Genomic DNA, 20,684 nt, shown 5'->3' on the forward strand with positions numbered 1-20,684 from the left:
AGGAATAACATGCCAAACCAACAAAGCAGCAAACTGTAAAGAAATATGAAGTAACAGAATGGCCAAAACAGCCTGTTTGGGTTAAAATCACTTTGGGGAAAGATTGTAAAATAGGTTCAGTTAATATAGTGTTAGGAGTCTGCTTTTGACCCTCAGAGTCAAACTTAGTATGGATCGATATCTCTAATATTAGAAAGAGAAATACTGTTGGGAATTGTGTCAATGGGAGACTGACTTCCCAGACATAGATTGGAGAATAAGTGCTACTAATACTGGCAGGGCCCAGTTATTCCCGGATGTGACAGACAGTTTTCTTCATCAAACTGTCCCAAACCAACAAGAGGTGATGCGAATTTAGACATGGTTTTGGTTAGTAGTGAAGATATCACAGAAGAGCTGGTTGTAGGAAATAACCTTGGATCGAGTGGTCACAAGTGGATTTAGTTTAAATTAAATGGAAGGATAATCAAAACATCAACTATGGTTTTTTTTTTTATTTCAAAAGGGCAGACACTTTGGGAAATTAAGGGAAATAGTTAAAGAAGTAAGCTGGACTAAAGATCTCAACAACTTAAATACAGAAGAGGCTTGGAATTTCTTCACATCAACCATACAAAAACAATCTGAAATTTGCATCACAAGCAAGCGAAAAAAAACGTGTAGAGAAAGGCTCCACACCCAGCTGGATAAATAACCACCTCAAAAAGGTTATTAGGCATAAGCAGAGAGTCTACTGGGAATGGAAAAGGGATGATCAGCAAATAAAGCTACATTGTAGAGGTTAGAAAAGTTAGAATAAAGTGAGAATTGCTAAAGGTCCAGCTGGATAAAAAAGGAATAAGGATGGAAGAAGTTGGGCAGCTATGCAGCGAGGTTTAGGAAGGAGATTAAAAGATAATCTAGATATAGCCCCAAAACTAAATAAATACTTTGCCTCGGATTTCAGTAAAGATGATAATATGAAAAATGTGCATGAAGGCAGAATGGCTAATGGAAATGAGTGTCTGGAAATGGAAATTACCACAAGTCAGGTGGAAGAAAAACTTAAAGAGCTTTAATACAACTCAGATCAAGGGACCGGATAATTTCCATCCCAGAACACTGAAAGAACTGGAATGTGAGATTGCTAGTCTGATACCCAGGATCTGTAATAAATCTGTCTATTTGGTGATATTACCATTTAATTGGAGAAAAGCAAATGTTGTACCTGTACTTAAGAAAGGGGGGGAAAGTGATCTGGGCAATTACAAACCTGTTGGTGTGATCTCAGTAATATGCAAGGGTTTAGAACAAATGGTGAAGAAAAACATGGAGATAAATGGTAAAGGGGGATATAATGCAACAGGGGTTTACTGGAAGTACATCAGGCCAGTTATTTGAGAAAATAACTGATTTTTTAAATAAGGGAGTGCAGTAGATCTAGTATACTTGGACTTCAGAAAAGCATTTGACAAGGTACCACATGGGAAATTATTAGGTGAATTAGGGAAGGTGGCGATCATTACAAGAATTGTAAGGTGGATAAGGAACTAACTGAAGGGGAGAAAGTAACTGGGTTGTACGGAAAGGTTAATTATTAGACTGGAGGGAGATTAATAGTGGAGTTCCCCACGGATCGGTCTAGGGACCAATCTTAGTCAATATTTTTTATTAATGATCTTGGCACAAAAAGTAGGAGCGTGCTAATGAAATTTGATGATACAAAAGTTGGGGGCATCGTCAATACAGAGGAGGATTGATGATCTGGATAACCCTGAAGACTGGAGTGACACAAATGGGATGAAATTCAATAGTACAAAGTGCAAGGCCAGGCATTTAGGGTCTAATAGGAATTTCTGCTACATACTGGGGGCTCATCAGTTGGAAGCAACAGAGGAGGAGAGAGACCTGGCTAGGTGGGTCAATCACAGAATGACTTAATCACGCCTGTGCTGTGGCTATGAAAAAGGCTAATGCAATGAGGTATTTCAAGGATTAATGCCATTGTACAAGGCACTAATAAAACTTCATTTGGAATATTGTTTACAATTCTGGTCATCCATGTTCAAGAAAGTTGAATTCAAACTGAAACAGGTGCAGAGAAGAGTTAAGAGAATGATCAGAGGAATGGAGGCGCTTTCTTATGAAAGGAGCTTGGCTTGTTTAGCCTAGAAAAAAGAAGGCTGAGCAAGGATCTTCTTGCTCTCTATAAATACATTAGGTGGTAAATACCAGAGAGAGAGAAGAGCTATTGACGTTAAAGGACAATTCTGGCCCAAGAACTAATGGATATAAAACTGGCCATGAACAAATTAAAGCTGGAATTTAGAAGAAGGTTTCTAACCCCCAAAGGGGTGAGGTTCTGGAACAGCCCTCAGAAGGAGCTGTGGGGGGCAAATAACTTCGTTTTGAGAGAGAACAGGTCAAATTCATGAGTGCAATTGTATGACAGGTTTGCTTGTGATGGAAGGGAACAGTGCTCAATAGTCATGGGGCTCACTTCTGGTTTATTTATTATGTTCCTAAAAGGTCAGCTTTTGGGGTTTCAGCTGGCCACCCCAGCAGGGGGTTATGAAGAGATTTATCCCACAATACATTGGGGGATTTTTTTAAAAAAAACCTCCTTGCAAAACACTGGGAAAGGCCAGGGCTCTGAGGTGGCACCAAGCATTCTCTTTCTTAGATGTGCTTGGCAGGCTGGTTCTTGCTAACATGCTCAGCGCCTAACTGATCACTGTATGTGGGGTTGGGAAAGAATATTTCCCCAGGTCAGATTGGGGGAAGCCCTCGGGGCTTTTTGCCTTCCTCTGCAGCATATGGGTGCAGGTCTACCAGACCACCCTGGCATGTATATCTCACTTATTTATTACCCTACCATTGTGGGGCCCTTGGGCACTGGTACACCTTGATCCCTCTCTGCCTGTGGCACATAATAGTTTAGTTTCCTGTGGGGTCTAATTTTGGTTGTTGGTTTTATTGTGTGGGTGCTGGATGGTGTTGGTGGCTTATGATATACAGGAGGTCAATCTAGTGGTCCCGGTTGTCCTTAAAGTCTATGACTGAATTGGTAGTGCTCTAATATTCCAGGGTCTGTGCCCCATATAGAGGAGCAATCACTATGTGCCAAAGGTTGAGTCTTGAGTAATAGCCTGACTTCTTTAAAAACTGTCTTGAGAAAGGTCACGTCGATGGGATACAACCACCCAAGCATCTGTGCTGGGGCATTAAATGTAAGGATTCTTGGGTGTAGAACATTTCATACTCTGCAATGACTCTGGTTTAGTATTCCTACTTCTCAAAGTCTCTGCACACCAAGTTAATCTCTACTAATAGACTCCTCCTAAAAGTTGAGGATTTAATTAAAAGCCAAAGTGTATCCAATAATTTAGTTAAAACAAGCAAGCAATACTAGGTGATCTGATAAAGTATGTGTACGTTCTGTTTTTTTCGACCCAATGAAAATGAAAGTCAAATAAGGCTATTAAAGAGCCAGAATAAATCATGACAAGATTCCATGCTGAGGCACTGAGCAAGCTGCATAAATCCAGGGTATTTATCTGGCTCCATGTATTTCGACCTCAAACCTTCACGTGCTTATCAGGACTCCAGTGCTTTAACTTGCAACACGTTTTCTCAATTAGATTACTTATGCCCTGGATTTAAATAGCTCTCTACAGCTGTTGCTGTAAATTGATTAATCCCCTGACAATAATCAGAGATGCTGACCAAACCATTTGAGACCAAAAGCTCTAAATTTAGGCAGAAAACTCAGTGTAATCTATTTTATGTTCTGTTCCCCTCTCCAACTTAGGGGACTGCAAGTGCCCCTTAGGTTTTCCCTCCTGCCTCCTACTTCAGGGATCTAAGTCATAGTAACCTCTTTTTTCTGGCAGAAGGCAGCTGGATGGAGTTCCATTCAGAAGCCTACTTGTGCTGGAAAGGTATGCAAAAAGAGCTGTAGTATAAGGTTACTTTCTTCCCCTCCCTGAGGAGCAAGCTGAGTTTACACAGTACTTCCAACCCTTGCTAAGAGCAAGATCACACACATGCCTGAGCCCAAACTTTTAAGGTCCCTGCTCAGCTATGGCTCGCAGGGCTTCTCGGCTTCTGGCACCCTATCAGCCTTAGTGGACTGACAAGGAGCTGAAAGTCTAGAAGCCCCGAGGAGCCACAGCTGAGCCAGAAGCCTCAGAGTTTAGGATCCAGAGCTCCCAGCTCTGTGGCAGGGAGTCTGGAAGCTCTCATTTCTCAGACAAGGCAAATGAGTCAGACTGAGTAAGTGACACCTAAAGCCACAAAAGGATCCAGTGTCAGAGCTGAAATTAGGTGGTCTCATCTACCTCTCCTGTGTTCAAGCTCACTACATTATCTCTCCAGCTGAGTAGGTAAAATACAAGTAATGGCCTTTTAAAAAAAAATCACACTCTTTTAGTTTATGTGCATACTCCCTATTTCCTACCAGTACTACTGTGAGAAGAGCCCTAAACAGGCCATCAGAAAGATGTTTGCTTTTCTATTGTGGCAGCATCCCCACAAGAAACTTGCACCAGGCTGCATATATGATTTATCGGTTTGGGGCTAACCACACATTCTTCTAGCCCAGTGTTTAAATGGGCAATCCAGATTTCACATTCCCATTCTGATACACAACAAGAGTGACAGAGTGTCTATGAAGCAAAAAGTGGACAGATTCATAATCACATGAAGCATGCCAAAAGCAAAACTGATGTGCATTCTTTTTGTTGTTGTTGTTTTGTTTTGTTTTTAAAAAAGGGGTATTATACCTATATGTGCACTCTACTTTCCTGGCCTTTATAACCCTATCACTCTAAAACCGTAAGTCAATGATCATCCTTCCAGCCGAGGACTGGACAGACTTTAACCTGCCAGTGCCACACAGAAATAAGGTTGCACTTGAATGACAAAGTACATTTAGCTTTTGCCATCAGACACCGAATTTGGGAGTCACCACTGAATCTCTACCCTGGCAGTACAGAGAACTCATTGCTCTTCAGGCCAGTTTACATTCTGGTTTTATATATCAGAATACAATACCTGCCATATTGTCCAAAGTACACTAGAAAAATCATTGTTTAAACAGAGTGAAACCATTGTAACTAAGGCATATTTTAAAAGGTATTTTCTCTCCTCTGTGAAGTCAGAAAAAACATGTTATAACCATGGGAAGGGGCCACGTTTTAGCTAGATACTGATTATAACAGAGGTCCTAACAGTTATAACATGTCTTTTCTGGCCACAGAGGTGAGAAAACTACTTCTATATGACTGCTCTGCAACATTGTTTCAAAATAGTGCTTACTCATGGTTATTGTTAAAAATAGATGGGGCCTTAAATGAAAGGTTTTCACATTTCTTTCCTCCCTGTGCCCCATTCTAAGGCTAGGTTCTGGATTGACAGGGAGACTAAAGGCACCTATTGACAGAAAAGATACTGGACAGTCAACAGCAGTACGTGTCTGAGGGATCACCACGAGGGGCTAAAGCGAAGCTCAGTCTCAGTGGCCCGTTCAGTCACAGCTTCTGCATGGACTGCTAACAGAACGCCAGCGACAGTCACTTGTTATGGGGGAAGGAAGGGTTGGGATCTGAACATATATGTCCACTAGGAACTGAACACAGAGCACTAATTCATTTCACACAGGGACCATTGAACAGCCAGCAGATGGTAGTAATTTTTCTGTAACTGCTGACCAAGGCTGGATTTGAAACGGTGAAAGAGGGGAAATCCCATTACTGCCAATCCCCTAAGCCATCCTCGTAAGTCTTACAAGAGAGTTTTAGTACAGAGGAGAGACGCTCAGCTCACAGTTTTCTGTGATTTTATACCACTCCAGAAAGCCACTTTAAATCTAACACTGTTAAAGACCTTGACAGGCTTTTAAGGTTTGACTTTAAAAATCAAGTGATACCAGGAATCAATTTTTAGTGACTAAACAGTTTACAAGTTGTAAATATTCATCTGCTGTGTGGAGAAATACTGTCATAAAATTAAGCAATATTTTCTATGCAAACAGCTTGTTTGATTTAGACTATTACAATTTCAATGTATTTTTGAAAATGTGTACAGCTTCATTTATTGGCCACATATCTTATCAAATCATTAATGTAAAGCCTGTGAATCCATCCTACAAATAATCTATTTGTAGGATGGATTCACAGGCTTTACATTAATATACTGGAAAAAGGAAGAACTCTCAACTTTATGTTGCCATTTTCACTGTCTCTAATTTTAGTCAACAAGTCTGCTCATGGTTGGCAACCTTGCTCACCACTCCTACGGAATCAGCAGCTTGATTTGCAGAGTAAACATGACACACTGCTCAATTCTGTGTTGCTTATACTCTTGGCAGAAAGCTTATATTAAAACACACTTTAGGAGATAAGATTCCTAACGTAATAGCTGATCTACTTGCCCACTGAGCCAGATATTAAGTAACAGTATTTTTATGCAATCATTATCCATCATGGGAAACTAAACTACTCAAGGATTCACACAATGCTAGAATCATCTGTCTGAACACATGCCTGGTGTAATTGGCTTCTAGAAAGGTTTCATAGGAAACTGGTGTTACTCCGATATTGTTGATTTAAAGGTTATCCAGTCAGAGAGGCACAGAATGAGAATTCATTTTCAAATTTCGCCTCCTCACTGAAGCCTGCAAAGTGCATTGGCAATTAATAATTCCTGTCACTTCTTCCAGTTACTGTGAGAAAAGCCTCAGAACTTGTCTTACAAATTGCTCTTTTGAAAATCAAAGGGAAGCGGAATTTGTCTGTGCGCACTCTGGATGAGATTGTAATGTAATGGAATTTTCAGAGAAAGCTTGGCAGTGTGTTCGTATGACAGCCCCAGGGTAGAGGATTCAGGGGAGCTCTGTAACTCTTCCCTTCTGAGCGCCTTCCTTGCCTTTAATTGGCACCTCATTAGAAATTAATGAAAATGACATCCTCTGTTCTTCCTGCTTTAGGCACAGAGTGCTACAAAAAGGCCCATCACAATTCATAACACATTCAATTTATATAGCAATGGCTCTTAAGCATTATTTATGAGCTGTGAATTTCTTGTCAGCAGTTAATAAGCTGTACAGAGGGAAAGGGGAATGAAAAAAAGATTGTGAATATATAAAAACAATCTTTCTACAGCTGAGAAATGTTGTGTTTGAGCTTAAAGTATCTTTATTGGGATTCCCTTCTCAGTAGTAAATTGTTTTCTCCCCGCCCCCACCTCTAAAGCCCTACAGCACTGTTAAATTTGTCTGAAGTTCCATGTAGTGTCAATGAAATGGGATCCATGGTGATGCCTGTCTATCTGAGAGGCAGTGGGAGCAATGGAGCAGTTCGCAGAAGATCTCAGATGCCTCTCAAGGTATAAAGGGCATGTCTGGCCCCAGTTCTCTGAAGTGCAGTGTCCTGCAGGAGAGTGATTACACCTGGAGAGGTGTAACAGCCTTAAAGCATCATATCGTTAGGACTTGGAAACCATAAAACTATGGTGCAAGCTCTGGATATCTATTTCAGATGACACTGGTAAGCAAGGCCATAAAAGCTCTAAGCTAATGCAAAAACTGCATTTTACAGGCATTTGTAAATCAGCAGAAACTGCTGCAAGTAAAGCCATACATTGTTCAGAATGTAAACATCTCAATAATGTTATTCTGAAAGCGTAAGTTCCTGAGTATGGGCAGACTGTGAAGGACACACATTTGTGAAATCTGCACTAGGTAATCGGTTGCAGAGGTGTTTGCTTAGCAGACAGCATTATCTAATGAGCTTCTAGACAGTCATTTAGTGGACGATATATTCAGAAATAGACACTGCTCACTTCAGAACTTCGGGGTAGATGGGGAGAGATCACTGCATATACAGCTCATCTGATTGCTCACTGCATGCCTAATAATAGCAGGAAGTATTGCATCAGATCTTGCATGCAGACAAGTTTGCTGGAGGCAGCATACCCAACTTGTTGAACCAACGGCCTAATCAAATATTACAAATCCTCTCCCTAGCACATGGGTTATCAGAGTGGAAATGCAGTAACTACAAAAGAAAAAGCACAGGCACCTTGTTTTAGAGGAGCTGTCTCTTGAAGGTTCATTGTTAATGCTACCTTTCCAGAGAAAAAGCAGACGTTTTGGGAGAATTTTCTTTAAAAAAAATATTGTCAACAAGATAAGAAACACACAAATTCAAATAAAAGGCATGCATATTCCAGTTACCTCTCTCTCATATTTAGTGTTAATTCTAGTGCGGGGGCAAGTGACTTTATGGGAAAAAGACAACCTGTAAATATTGAAGAGATGTTAAGCTGCCATTGGAGACTGTACCCTTGCTGCCTCTTTTGGCATAGTTGTTTTGACAGCTGGCACAGTATCCAAGCCGTGGTAATAAAACGGAGAGTCCCAAATCTGAATACTACAGCTCTGGAGCAGAGACAGATGGATCCTGTTACCTCATTTTTGATCATTTTGCACATGAATTGACTTTGAAAGCAACAAGTCTGTTACTTTGCTTGTGAAAGAGTTCTGTGCAGAGTGCTTCTTCAAGTCTGTTGATCTGACTATGGCCCAACTTTACAGAATTAAATTCAACAGAAAGTTGTCATCCAAGCCAGTTTCCCATTAGCTGAGCAATGGAAGGCCCTTTCTTCCCATCTCCCAACTCATGTGACTAAAAGAACTCATTCAAGAAAGCAAGAGAAAATGTTTTCTTCAGGACCTAGAGTTAGCTTTCCAAAAGAAAACAATGAGGATATTCTTCTCTTGAATTGGTGTGGTTCACTGCAGAGTCTGAGCAAAACACAGCTTGTCCTAACAGCTTACTGATAACTCCTAATTTGCTTCTTAAGAATTGTAAAATATTTCAATTTGTTGCTTCCCCTGTGTCCACATGGCACACCCCACAAAGCCACATAGTATTCCTGTGATATGGTTATTCTACAGATTTTTCTACTTTAATCAATGTCCTATATGTACAAGGTTCCCCTTCCACTAGCGGTGTTATCCAGTGCACTTCCTCGAATGGCTGTAACTCATTAGGACAAGTCTCAAGGTTACAAAAATTAGTGGAATGCATTGCCAAGGAGTGAGAATTTTCCAGTGGCTTTTAACTCAGGCAACAAGCCAATGTGCAATCTCAGACAAGGCAACTGTTCTAGTCAGCGGCCAAAGGAACCTATATTGATTTTAATCTCTATTCCAGATGGATTTTGTGTGCGATTACATACAATCATGAGATTCATGCAATAAATTCCCTTTCTTCTGCTGCTGAGAAAAACTGCATGGTTTGTACTTTTGATCACTTTGCTTGCTTTTTGCCAAATATTACCATGAAAACTACATCTGAAATTGAAAAGCTCTGAGGAGCTTCCAAAAACACACTTTTTCCTTTACCTCAAATAAGAATGAAGGATCCAAGGATTTAAGGTTATACTAGCAAAGAGTCCAGAACTCTCATTAGTTTTGGACCAGTGTCAAGTTTAAGGTTTTGTATCCTGCAAATCCCTCCAAGGACACACATTTATTTTATCCCAATAGAAAGTTTGTATTCCTGACTTTCCAGTGAAACACCCAGCATCTATTTCTAGTTGTGACTGCTTGCAAAATGGCAACCTTAAATCATGTTTTCTTGAGTATACATCATCTTAAATAATTAGAGTTTTAAAATATATTTGTTTTATTTTTTTTACCAACCTAGCTTGTTCATCCTGACTAAGGCAACCTGACTTTAGAGATAGAAGGACAAGACGAATAATAAACTCAGCTAGAACATTTTCTAAAATCAGCTTCTCTAATTGTGACAGATTACATGTTGATGAGTGAAAGTATAGAGGTTTATCAGTTTGGGGTGATCCGCATAAGTTACTGGGGACTTTTTATTTGTAGTGTGTCCATCCCAAACTCATACAAATCAAACTTTTATGCTAACACATCACGTATGTGCAATTTATTTATAATACATACACATTAAATACAATATTATGATTGCATCCTTAAAGCCAGGCAGTGTACCAGCTGAGCTTCCTGCAGTACTGTTTGTTTGACCACAGTGCACACACAGTACTAACATTCGTTATTCCTGTTTCTCTCATTGATTGCATAGACTAAATGTATTTATGTTATTAATAGTATATACTGTAAATTGCATAGGATGTGCCACATGGCCGCACAGAATCTAACTTTTCATTTCCTGGCTTATTCTACAAGAACAATTTGGCCCCAAATTTAGGTTTTGTAAACAAGCTTTTATTAACCCTAAATCTAGTAGAAACATTTGCAAACAGTTACATATATCCAGTTGAATCTATTAAAAACCCATGATGTATATTAGGGCCCTACGAAATTCATGGTCAATTTTGGTCAGTTTCACAGTCATAGGATTTTTAAAATCATAAATTTCATGATTTCAGCTATTTAAATCTGAAATTTCACAGTGTTGTAACTGTAGGGATCCTGACCCAAAAAGGGAGTTGTTCGAGGGTCACAAAGTTATTGTAGGTGAGATTGCAGTACTGCTACCCTTCTACACTGCTGCTGGTGACAGTGCTGCCTTCAAAGCTGGGCAGCTGTGGCTGCTGGCTGGGAGCCCAGCTCTGAAGGCAGTGCCGCTGCTAGCAGCAGTGCAGAACTAAGGGTGGCATGATATGGTATTGCCACCCTTACTTCTGCACTGCTGCTGGCAGGGCACTGCCTTCAGAGCTGGGTGCCTGGTTAACAGCCACCCCTCTCCGGTTACCCAGTTCTGAAGGCACTGCAGAAATAAGGGTGGCAATACTGTGACCCCCTTAAAATAACTTTGTGACTCCCCTGCAACTCTCTTTTGGGTCGGGACCTCCAATTTGAGAAACACTGGTCTCCCCCATGAAATCTCTATAATATAGGGTAAAAGCACACAAGACCAGATTTCACTGAGGGGAGACCAGATTTCATGGTCCATGATGCTTTCTTCATGGCCGTGAATTTGGTAGGGCCTACATATTATGGTGCTACTTCATGAGAACCTGAAAGGATCTCCCTAGTATGGATGTAATTATACCAGTAGAGCTGTTCCCATACAGAACAGTGAATAATCTATGCATAAAGCACCATAAAACTGATATAATTGTGTCTACACTCAGGGCTGTGGCAATGTAACCATTTCAGTAAAAAACTACATCCCTATCTGAAATAGTTATACTGGTACAAAACCTGTATGTAGACCAGGGCTTTGATTTAAATACTTTTCAATTTTAGTAACATGAAGCTACTACTAACTAAGGGAAGGAGCTTTTTTTTTAAAAAAAAAAACACACACAATTTTTAACTTCATTGTCACTTATGTTGCAATTTTTTGTGATTATTTTGGCATTTAATTGCCACTTTTGTTTAACGAGACTGGGCAAAGACACTTAGCCCATGGCTCTCAACCTTTCCAGACTTCTGTACCCCTTTCAGCAGTCTCATTTGTCTTGCGTACCCCCAAGTTTCACCTAGCTGAAAAACTACTTCCTTACAAAATCAGAATATAAAAGTGTCACAGCACACTACTGAAAAGTTGCTTACTTTCTCATTTTTACCATATGATTATAAAATAAATCGACTGGAATATAAATATTGTACTTACATTTCAGTGTATAGTATATAGAGCAATATAAAGTCATTGTCCAGACGAAATTTTAGTTTGTACTGACTTTGGTAGTACTTTTTAATGTAGCCTGTAGCAAAACTAGGCAAAGATCTAGATGAGTTGATGTATCCCATGGAAGACCTCAGCATACTCCAAGAGGTACACTGCCACTGGTTAAGAATCACTGGCTTAGACAATAAAATCTCTACCACTGAGACATACAGAGTGGGGAAGGTGTGCATTTTCACATTTGCAGTTGCTTTTGTTTGGGTGGAAATACTTTTCTACTAAACTAGCAATGATAGGGCAACAGTACATTGATTGCCAATGTGATCGCTTTATCTTCATATGAGAACTTATTTTTAAACAGAAGTTTAGAATTTGCAGAATACAGCAAAAATTGCTGATACTAAAATTACACAATCCACTTATTTTTATACTTCCAAAATTCTCTTAACCTTGATGTTAGGGAGGATTTTTCAGGCAGGCACTTACGAACTCCCTCATTCAAATTGTGACAAACGCAGCCTAACAGCTGCAGCTTCTGCACCCATCATGCTGGGAAGAGAAAATGTACCAAGCTATGTCACAGAGAGCAGGGCTGCTGTAGTTTGCTGAAAATCTCACCAGATGCCTTACTGTGCATGTCCAGAACTGAGTTTTCAACCAGCTTCCATTAAAGACTCTACACAACTTTTGATTGTATAAGCAGTTAGTGGCTTGTCTGATTCTCCACGTAGTTTCCGTACACATCTATGGTTAATACCCAATACCAGGGAGTTAAACATGTTTCATCCTTACCAGAGTTCTAGGCTGTACCTGGTTGTCTTTGTAGCACTTATTTTCAGGAGGCATTTCATGGTGAAGATAAGACCCCCTAACTATGCCTGCATAACCAGTTTGGACAGTGCTTCCTCTCAGTTCTATGTAGCAGGACATCTCAGAGTGCATTGGTCCACATGCCACAGGTGTCATTGTGTTTGCAAGTCCTCTGAGCACTCACTTACTGTATTGAGGCATCATGAAACAAGTAGACAGACTTCACCAAATGTATGATCATCAACAGGATTAGGCAGTGTAGTATGCAGGAAGCATAAACTTGGCTGATTCATGGTTGTGTCATGAAAAAAATTACTATTGAAATAAAAGTACCGTGTTTGTTGTAACCAAGTCTACTGAGTGTATTGCAAACTGATTACAACAAATACAATTGTATTTGTGTGGATGAGACATTAAGTTCTCCCATGGTGTCTACCACATTCAGAACCTTTTACATGTAATAATTCAAGATCCAAAGTCCAATAGTTTTAGACCAGTCTGAATGAGACAAGGTGGTCAGCATAGGCAATAACAACATCTTCCCCCCCCACCCCATCCCCAAAAAACTCAAATAGCTGAACAATTTCCTCAACTTACGAAAAAGTCTCCTTTGGGTTGACATCAAGCATAGAAATGTTCAGCGCAAAGGAAAGGGGTTTTTTTTGGAACGTTAGAGACCATCTAAAGATAAGATTCTTATACAGGGAGAAAGGACTGTCTTGTAATTTACATACAGGACAGAGGAAGACCTGTGTTTCTGCTCCAGGTTCTTGAGCAGACTTGTGTGTGATCTTCAGCAAGTCAACTGACCTTCTCTGTGCTTCAAGCTTCTTCAGCTGTAAAGTGGAGATAACATTCATCCACCTCACAGGGAGTTATGAAGCTACATTCATTTATGCGTGTTAAATGGTTTGAGATCCTTTGGTAGAAGGCTCTACATAATCACAGAGCATTAGTGGAAATTTATCTGACAGCATTAACTGTAACTTTTGCCACCAATGAAAGCTAGATCCTCTCTCTCAAATTTATCTTTAAAAGGTCTGAATATGACTGCTACCTTTTCCCATCCATGCAATGGTACCTAATGTCATTCTGTTAGAAAGCTTAATTTTAACAGTACTGACAACCAGTACTTACCACAGCGACATGATCCCAGTTCCTGCTGTACTAGCTCCAGTTTTGTTTGGCACTGGAAGCACCTGCGTCTGCTCTTCTGTTTGGATCGACTGGTTTCCTCAGGCCTGTCATTACTGTCCTCCAGTAGCCGTGGCCGTTTCACAGGAGAAGCCTCGCTCTCTGACTGTGAATCTGTAATATTCAGAACAAACATTTGGGAGAAATGTTAGAATCTCCCTTTTGAGGTCCTGTTCTAGAAAGATTAACTGTCTATTACTCTCATCTGGGGTCACTTGCAAGCAGTATGTTCCTTCCTGCTCTACTGCATATATACATTCTTCAACAGTCAAAACAGGCACCAACTAAGGGAGCAATTATCTTTGTTCTCTAAAAGTACCCCTCCTGGCTCACAATACTGAATATGAAATGAACTGGATAACTCCTCCCGGCCACAGCTTAGTTGTGCACAGACACATGTAGTGCGCACACCATCCTAAACAACTGGAAGCTTCATTTTTCAACTCATTTAGTTTCTCCTACATGACTTTACTCCCCCTATACACAAACCAACAGAGCAAGGCTTCTGATGAAAGACAACTGAAAGTGAGTTCAGCCTATTGCCTGGCTGGATAGAACAGAGGCTTTAAGGCACCGTGTGCTAGCTATAGCTCTGAAAACTGAAGGCGGAATACAAAAGCACCATACTGTGCCTCCCTTTCTCTACAAGGATAACAATCTAAATGTAAATGATTACACATCACCAAGATAAACTAAACCCATGGATGCTATAGATTCAAAGCACTCCTGGATTCTCTCTTTAAACCAGGCACGACACTACTTCCATTAATAACCTTACTTATATAAATTTCTTCTTCTAAGAAAATGTGTAGAGGAAAAAAATAAAATGCACTGTCTTAGAGGATGTAGATCAGCAGATGCTGCAATTGTTAGCATATCTATCGTAAGAATGAGAAGCTAATTAATTGTCTGCACATGACATTTTGTCATACCACAGTGATTGGCACTATAGAAAAGTCCAAGATGAATGGCTTCCACCCTCAAACCTGCCATCTTCATGTGGGATGCTCTTCACAATACCAAATTCCTTCAGGCTAAAAAGGTTAGGTAAACTTTTTTTTCAGGTGAGAGAGTGCAAGAGAAAATCCTTGTTGGAAGTCCAGGATTCAGAGAGCACAGGCATTCCCAGACACCACGATCTCCCAATATTGTCAGATTCTGAGGTACCCTTTCCCCCCAAGGCCTAGAAACAAAATAGTATATAAAACAAAAATCAAATCTTCCATTTCATTTCTGCAACCACATTCCTCCTTGATTCAACATCCACATCCTCTGAAGTTAACCTTTCCCTGCACACAGGGGCGGGTCCAGGCACCAGCGCAGCAAGCGTGTGCCTGAGGCAGCCTGCTGGTCACTGTGAGGGCAGCAGTCAGGCAATGTTTAGCAGCATGCCTGCAGGAGGTCCACCAGTCCCGCAGCCTTAGTGGCAATTTGGCTGCTGGTACACCGAAGGCGTGGGACCAGCAGATCACCTGCAGAAATGCCGCCGAATCCACGTCCCCAAAGGCCGCCTGACTCCCATGCTTGGGGCGGCAAAAAACAGAGCCGCCCCTGCCTGCACAGGAACAAAAGGCTTTTGTTTCCAAAAAAGTACATTAAGTGGACAATACTTTGAAGAACAGCTCTGCTGTAACATTACAGCCCTGTAATAACAGGGAGCAACTCTCATTCAATAGTGCTGTTGCAGCAGAACCAAGTCTCAATCATTTCCTGAAAGTGGGTTTGTCCCATCTACACTACAAATCAAACTATCTGCAGTACTATTTCAAGGAGATCCACAGCTGAAAGCCAGTGTCGAAATGAGTCAATATCCTAGTGTAGGATGGGGTCTGAGAAAAATCCATATTACTGTAGCGACACCAATTGTAAAAATATACATTCAGCAATACAGAATAAACATGCCTTCCTGGCAGGACCCTGGCCTTGTAAGCAGCTTTATTTTAAAATGCCTTTGCAGATTTACTATGATGATGGAAAACGTGTCTAATTTGTGTGAGCTGAACCATTTTCTAAAATAAAGTTTTCATCAGCAAGAAAATATTTTTAAAACCAAATTCAATGCCCTGAGCTTTGCCAGAACACTCTGTAAAGGGGTGAGGAAGCAAATCATTACACAAGTAACAAAACCACTCCACAGGATTAGCACAACAGCTTAAACAGTTATCCACGCTCTTGTTATTTTTCCATATTGATTACTAGTAACCTCCTCTTTGGTTTACTTGATATCCATATTGCACCTCTTCCCAGCCAATCCGTCCAAAATGCATCAGCCAATGTTATCTCATCTAATTAGACCATCTCACCCCACTTCTAACTTGCACCAATGACTTCCCATCTTGTCCACCACATGCAATTTAAACTACTCTACTTTCTTGTTCACAAATGCTGCTGTGTGTGTAGTATCCATAGGTGCCTGCCTCTCATACCAGTATACAGGCGACCTACCGCTCATTCATATCCCACCAAAAGATTCACTTCTGTGAGGCTCACAAATGAACGACTTATTACATTTATATACGTTTACCTAAAGCGATTCCTTCTGGATTTCTAAATGCATCTGTTTTTCTGTATCAGCCTTTTAAATCTGTTTAGTACAGGTAGCTGGTGCTTAAGTTATAAATAAATAACTATAGGACTGTAGTAACACCTAGCATATAGTGTGCTACCCTCTGGGCACTCAGATACCACAAGGAAGGAGGCCATGACAGAATCTAGCAGGGAAGAGGGAGAAATGGATGACTACTCGTGGGGAACTTCTGCACCACTGCGCATGTGCAGAATTTTTATTCCCCACAGATTGTGTTGTTTTTCTGCAGAAAAATGACTCTCTGATGGGGGAGCAAAGGGAAGCCACAAGAGCAGTCATGAGACCCTTCTCAGCAGTATGTTTTGGGTGCCCAGGGCAGCTGGCAGAGAGGTAAATCATTGTGGGGCAAAGGCTGGGACTGGGAAAGACCCAGCTGGTGGCACCTACCCTGCGCCAGGCTCAGCTGCTAGTGTCAGCTGGGCTGGGGAGGATTACACTTCCTCTTCCCCTGCACTGCATCCAAGACCAGGTCAGACCCACTCCCAGATTTATCTCAGAGCTGCAGGAAGCTCTACAAACTCCCCCCGCCATCCCTCCCACTGCTTCCTGCGCCCATTGCTCTTCAGCTGCAGGGGGAGGGATCCCTCTACAGGAAGCTGATTCTCCATCTGCCCAATCCCCATGCATGCAGACCCCCTCATACACAGACTTTCCCACCAGGCCTCACCATCCCACACTCAGAAATCCCACCCCCCCCCGATGAGCCCCACTCCCCCTGCACCTGGACCACCCTGACAGTGGGATTGTGGGGGGGAAGGAGGAGGGGGAGAGCTGCACAGTGATCTCCCATCTCTGTGCAGCCAGCGGCCTGTGCTCCCCAGTGCCATGCTGGAGCCTCCACATGTATTTGACAAATAAAATCTGCAGAATTTTAAAATATTGAAATATTTAAAATAATTTGGGGTGGGGCACAGAATACCCTCAGGAGTAGATGGACCTTCGTAGTTCTGGATTCACTGGCACCATTTTACTTCAAACCACCTCTATGCAGCAATGCAGAAGTTGTTCCGTGACAAAGGCTCTTTGAACAGGTTCCAAGAATCCTAATTAAGCCAGACTCCTGAGCAGCAGACTTGCATCAATTCCACTGCCTTCACTATACCTAACAACATTAGGCTGGGCATACTGGATTCTGAGGGTAACATACACCTGATGTGCTAGGAGTACTCCTTTCCACAGAACAGCAGCCCAGTTCATGTTGTGTTTAATAATGAAGTCGACGCTAGTACACCTCTTCACTGCTAAATATTTGGGGGTAACAGGAACTATACCGCCTGCCACCTACTCATCACTCAGAACAACGTTCGACATTGCCGTTCCCAAACAGTTAACTTCACACATATCTTTGCTCTGAAAAAAATAAGCCATTCTGGTTCTTCTCAACAGTCAATTTTGTATTTTAAATTAAGTTAATGGAACAAACAGTGGCCTACTGGTTTATTATGAAGTCTTCATGAGAAATTCAAATCCATGTGCCAAGCAGTGTCTAATTTAGTTAATATAGCCAAATCCTGTGGAGAGGCTCCCCCTAAATTAGATAAACAGCTGCCCAGGGTCAGCCTTGCAACTGTATAATTAACTACATCCAAATATTAAATTACACATTTCCTGTTTATTAATAAATGACTAATCAAATATATAGATAAGATGTCTCATAATAGAAATGAGAGATTTAGAAATAAAGCCTTTTAGATGATCGTATCTTCCTGGCTTGCTTGGTTTAAACACTATTTTGTTAGCATACGGAGAGGTTGCTTAGCCTAATTTTAAAAGGACAGCAGCCCGTTTCTCAGTTATCTCATTACTGAGAAATTATATTACAGTATTACATGCTCAAATACTGTACAAAAACTAACTAACCCTCATGACAAAATGCAATGCAGGGAAGCACTATCCCCACTTTATGGATGAGGAAAGTGAGGTAGGGAGCTAATGACTTGCCCACACAGTCAGTGGAAGAGTTGACATTAGAATTCAGAACTGTGACTCAGCTTGGTGTTCACTCCCCCAGATCACTCTGCCTTCTAAAAGATTAAAGTAAAACATGTCTGAAACCTTGCAGCGGTAAAGTATAGGGAGCGGACAATGAATGGAAATAGTTTATGTATAGTTTTAGTGACAGGATAGTGAAATGCAAGACAAGTATGCTCAACAGCATCCTAGAGGAGCTGCAGGAACAGGATAAAACTGATGAAGGCCCAGAAGTCAAGAATAAATTCTAATTACAAGCAATTAAACAATCAACAAGGGCTATAACAAAGCAGATGCTTTCAGGTGCTGATAGGTTCTTACAAAACAAGGTGGCATGTGACCGACAGACAAGGGTGTTTAAAAAAAAAAGTTTTCATGTTCATTTTAGAGGTCAATTTGTTTCTACTTCTAATACAGCCTGGTGGAGAAAGGGAGAAAAGAGCTTTCTGTTTCCTAATTGCAGGTGTAAGAATACAAAGCCTTATTCTCGTGAAAGAAGGAAAAATTAAATAATTGAGCCATCTACAGAATAACACATCACTCTGTCCTCTATTTTCACTAACTGCAACTCCACATTTAGAGATGGGAAATTTGGATTTTTCTAATCTACCTCTTCTAAGGATGCAGATTCTTCTAATTGTAGCTTCTCTGTCAAACTCATTTGAAAGTGAGACAGGATTGGTAATTTAGCAGAGCAAGTTTTAAATTGGAGAGTTGAGTAAAACAACAAATAGAGCAATGTTCTTAAAAATTCTGTTTTGTCTCTGACAGAAACTCACAGTTGTTCTTGACTGTCACAGTTCTTGTCTTCATTACTCATGTTCTCCCCCTCATAGTTTCCAAATAAATCATGCCCGGGCTGTCAGAACTGAATCCCAGTCTCCCAGTCACTCTCCTACCACAGCAGAGTTTGCAGCCTGCACACACATGGCTTCACTAACAATCACTGTGGCTCTTTCTTGACGTTGCCGGGGGACTGTGAGGCCAGCAGAGAGAGGTGAGTGTTTGGAAAATGTAGAGGATGGGGGGAGAGAAGGAAAAGTAAGAAGAGAGAAAGGAAATCCCTTCCCTTGCTGCTTGCTTTCAAGAAAGAAATGAATCTGTCTAATCTCTAGCTTCATGGCAGCTTCTGAGGCACTCAATCAGGTTTTTTTTTGAATTCATCCCAGTCTGACAGATTGACATTTATGATCCCAACTGCCTGTGCAAACATCAGTAAGAGCAATAATTAATGAACCCTCACACATCACGGCCGTCTCTCCTCAGACCATTTAAAAAGGAGCATCAGCTGTTAAAACCTCTGTCCACAAAGAACCCCACATAGTCACAGGTAAAAACAGACAACAGAGACTTTGAGAAATATAGGCAGTTTTTTTAGCTAGTCTGTTTTAAGGTGAGGGATTATCATTCTCCTGATATGCTGAACTACACATTAGCAATGTCTAAGAGGAAACAGTCTAATTACCTGATTTTTACAATTGCATTTGCCAGAATCTTTTTCTTTAAATAAACCATATCGTATATTTCAAGTGAAGTTAAAGTTAACACATCTGTTTGAAATAGTATTTGCTTGTTTGCTGCAGCAATGAAAGTAGCAGTTTAAGGGGACTGGAGCATAGCAAAATTTGTAGCCATTTCCCCCAACTCCTCCCCCAACCCCTAATCATACATATTATGACAACAATGAATTATATTGAAACTCTGGTAATTACATTGTGGATGACGTTGCCCCCACACAACCAGAATATGCATTCTGAAAGTGGGTCAGATATCTTGGTGTTCAACTCCTTGGTATTGTCCATTTCAGTAAGGAACCAATTTACTTTTTATTTCCCTGGATTTCTATGTGACATATTTTCAGAGGTTTTCCCCATACAGTTCAGGTGTCCACATCAGAGTCCTGTGGGTCCTCTCCTATTTTCCTCCCTACAGGATCCACATCATCCTGGTTGAGATGCAGAAGGAATTGGTTTTAGAACCCATCAGGGCTGCTTCTATTATGGTAGGGCAAGTCAAAGTGACCTCTCCAATATGGGGCACTCCTCTTTTTATTTGGATTGGATTTACCGTATCTACGTAGCATTCATATTAGCTTGCCTTCACTGCCTACTTAAAGAAGAAAGGCTGAATGGTGACCTTCCAGGTATTTGCAAAACAGATGGTTGTCATAAACATAGAATTCTGACCCCCCAAAAAAGATATTTTCTGTTAGACACAAACAACAAACTGAACAATGGCTGTAGATATACAGAAAGTTAGAAACAAATTTTATTTGTTTATTACACTTCTGTCCCCCTTGCCAACAGCTCATTTGCACGTGACTGATGGGCCTTTTTAAAAGTAAACCAATGCAGGAGTACTATACCACACACCGTGTCAAACAAATTTAGTGTTTAACAATCGCCTAGTCTGAGGGTTTTTTCCCAAGATTTTACCAAATTAGCTATCTTTGGTTCTTGTTTTGGGGTCTTCACAGATTCCTTAACCATAACTGTTCTCTGGTATTTTGACCT

At 40.8% G+C, this 20,684-nt stretch overlaps 1 protein-coding gene across 1 annotated transcript in view; it reads right to left on the reverse strand.

Moving 5' to 3' along the window:
* The window catches only part of ZFAND3 (zinc finger AN1-type containing 3), a 266,127-nt gene that overhangs the window by 16,536 nt on the left and 228,907 nt on the right, over positions 1–20,684 (reverse strand). Inside the window, exon 6 of the mRNA XM_050948639.1 lies at positions 13,557–13,727. Coding sequence (XP_050804596.1) covers positions 13,557–13,727 — 171 coding nt within the window. The remainder of the gene's footprint in view (positions 1–13,556; positions 13,728–20,684) is intronic.

This window comes from Gopherus flavomarginatus, chromosome 4 (genome assembly GCF_025201925.1).
Source record: "Gopherus flavomarginatus isolate rGopFla2 chromosome 4, rGopFla2.mat.asm, whole genome shotgun sequence".
Lineage (NCBI taxonomy): Eukaryota > Metazoa > Chordata > Testudines > Testudinidae > Gopherus > Gopherus flavomarginatus.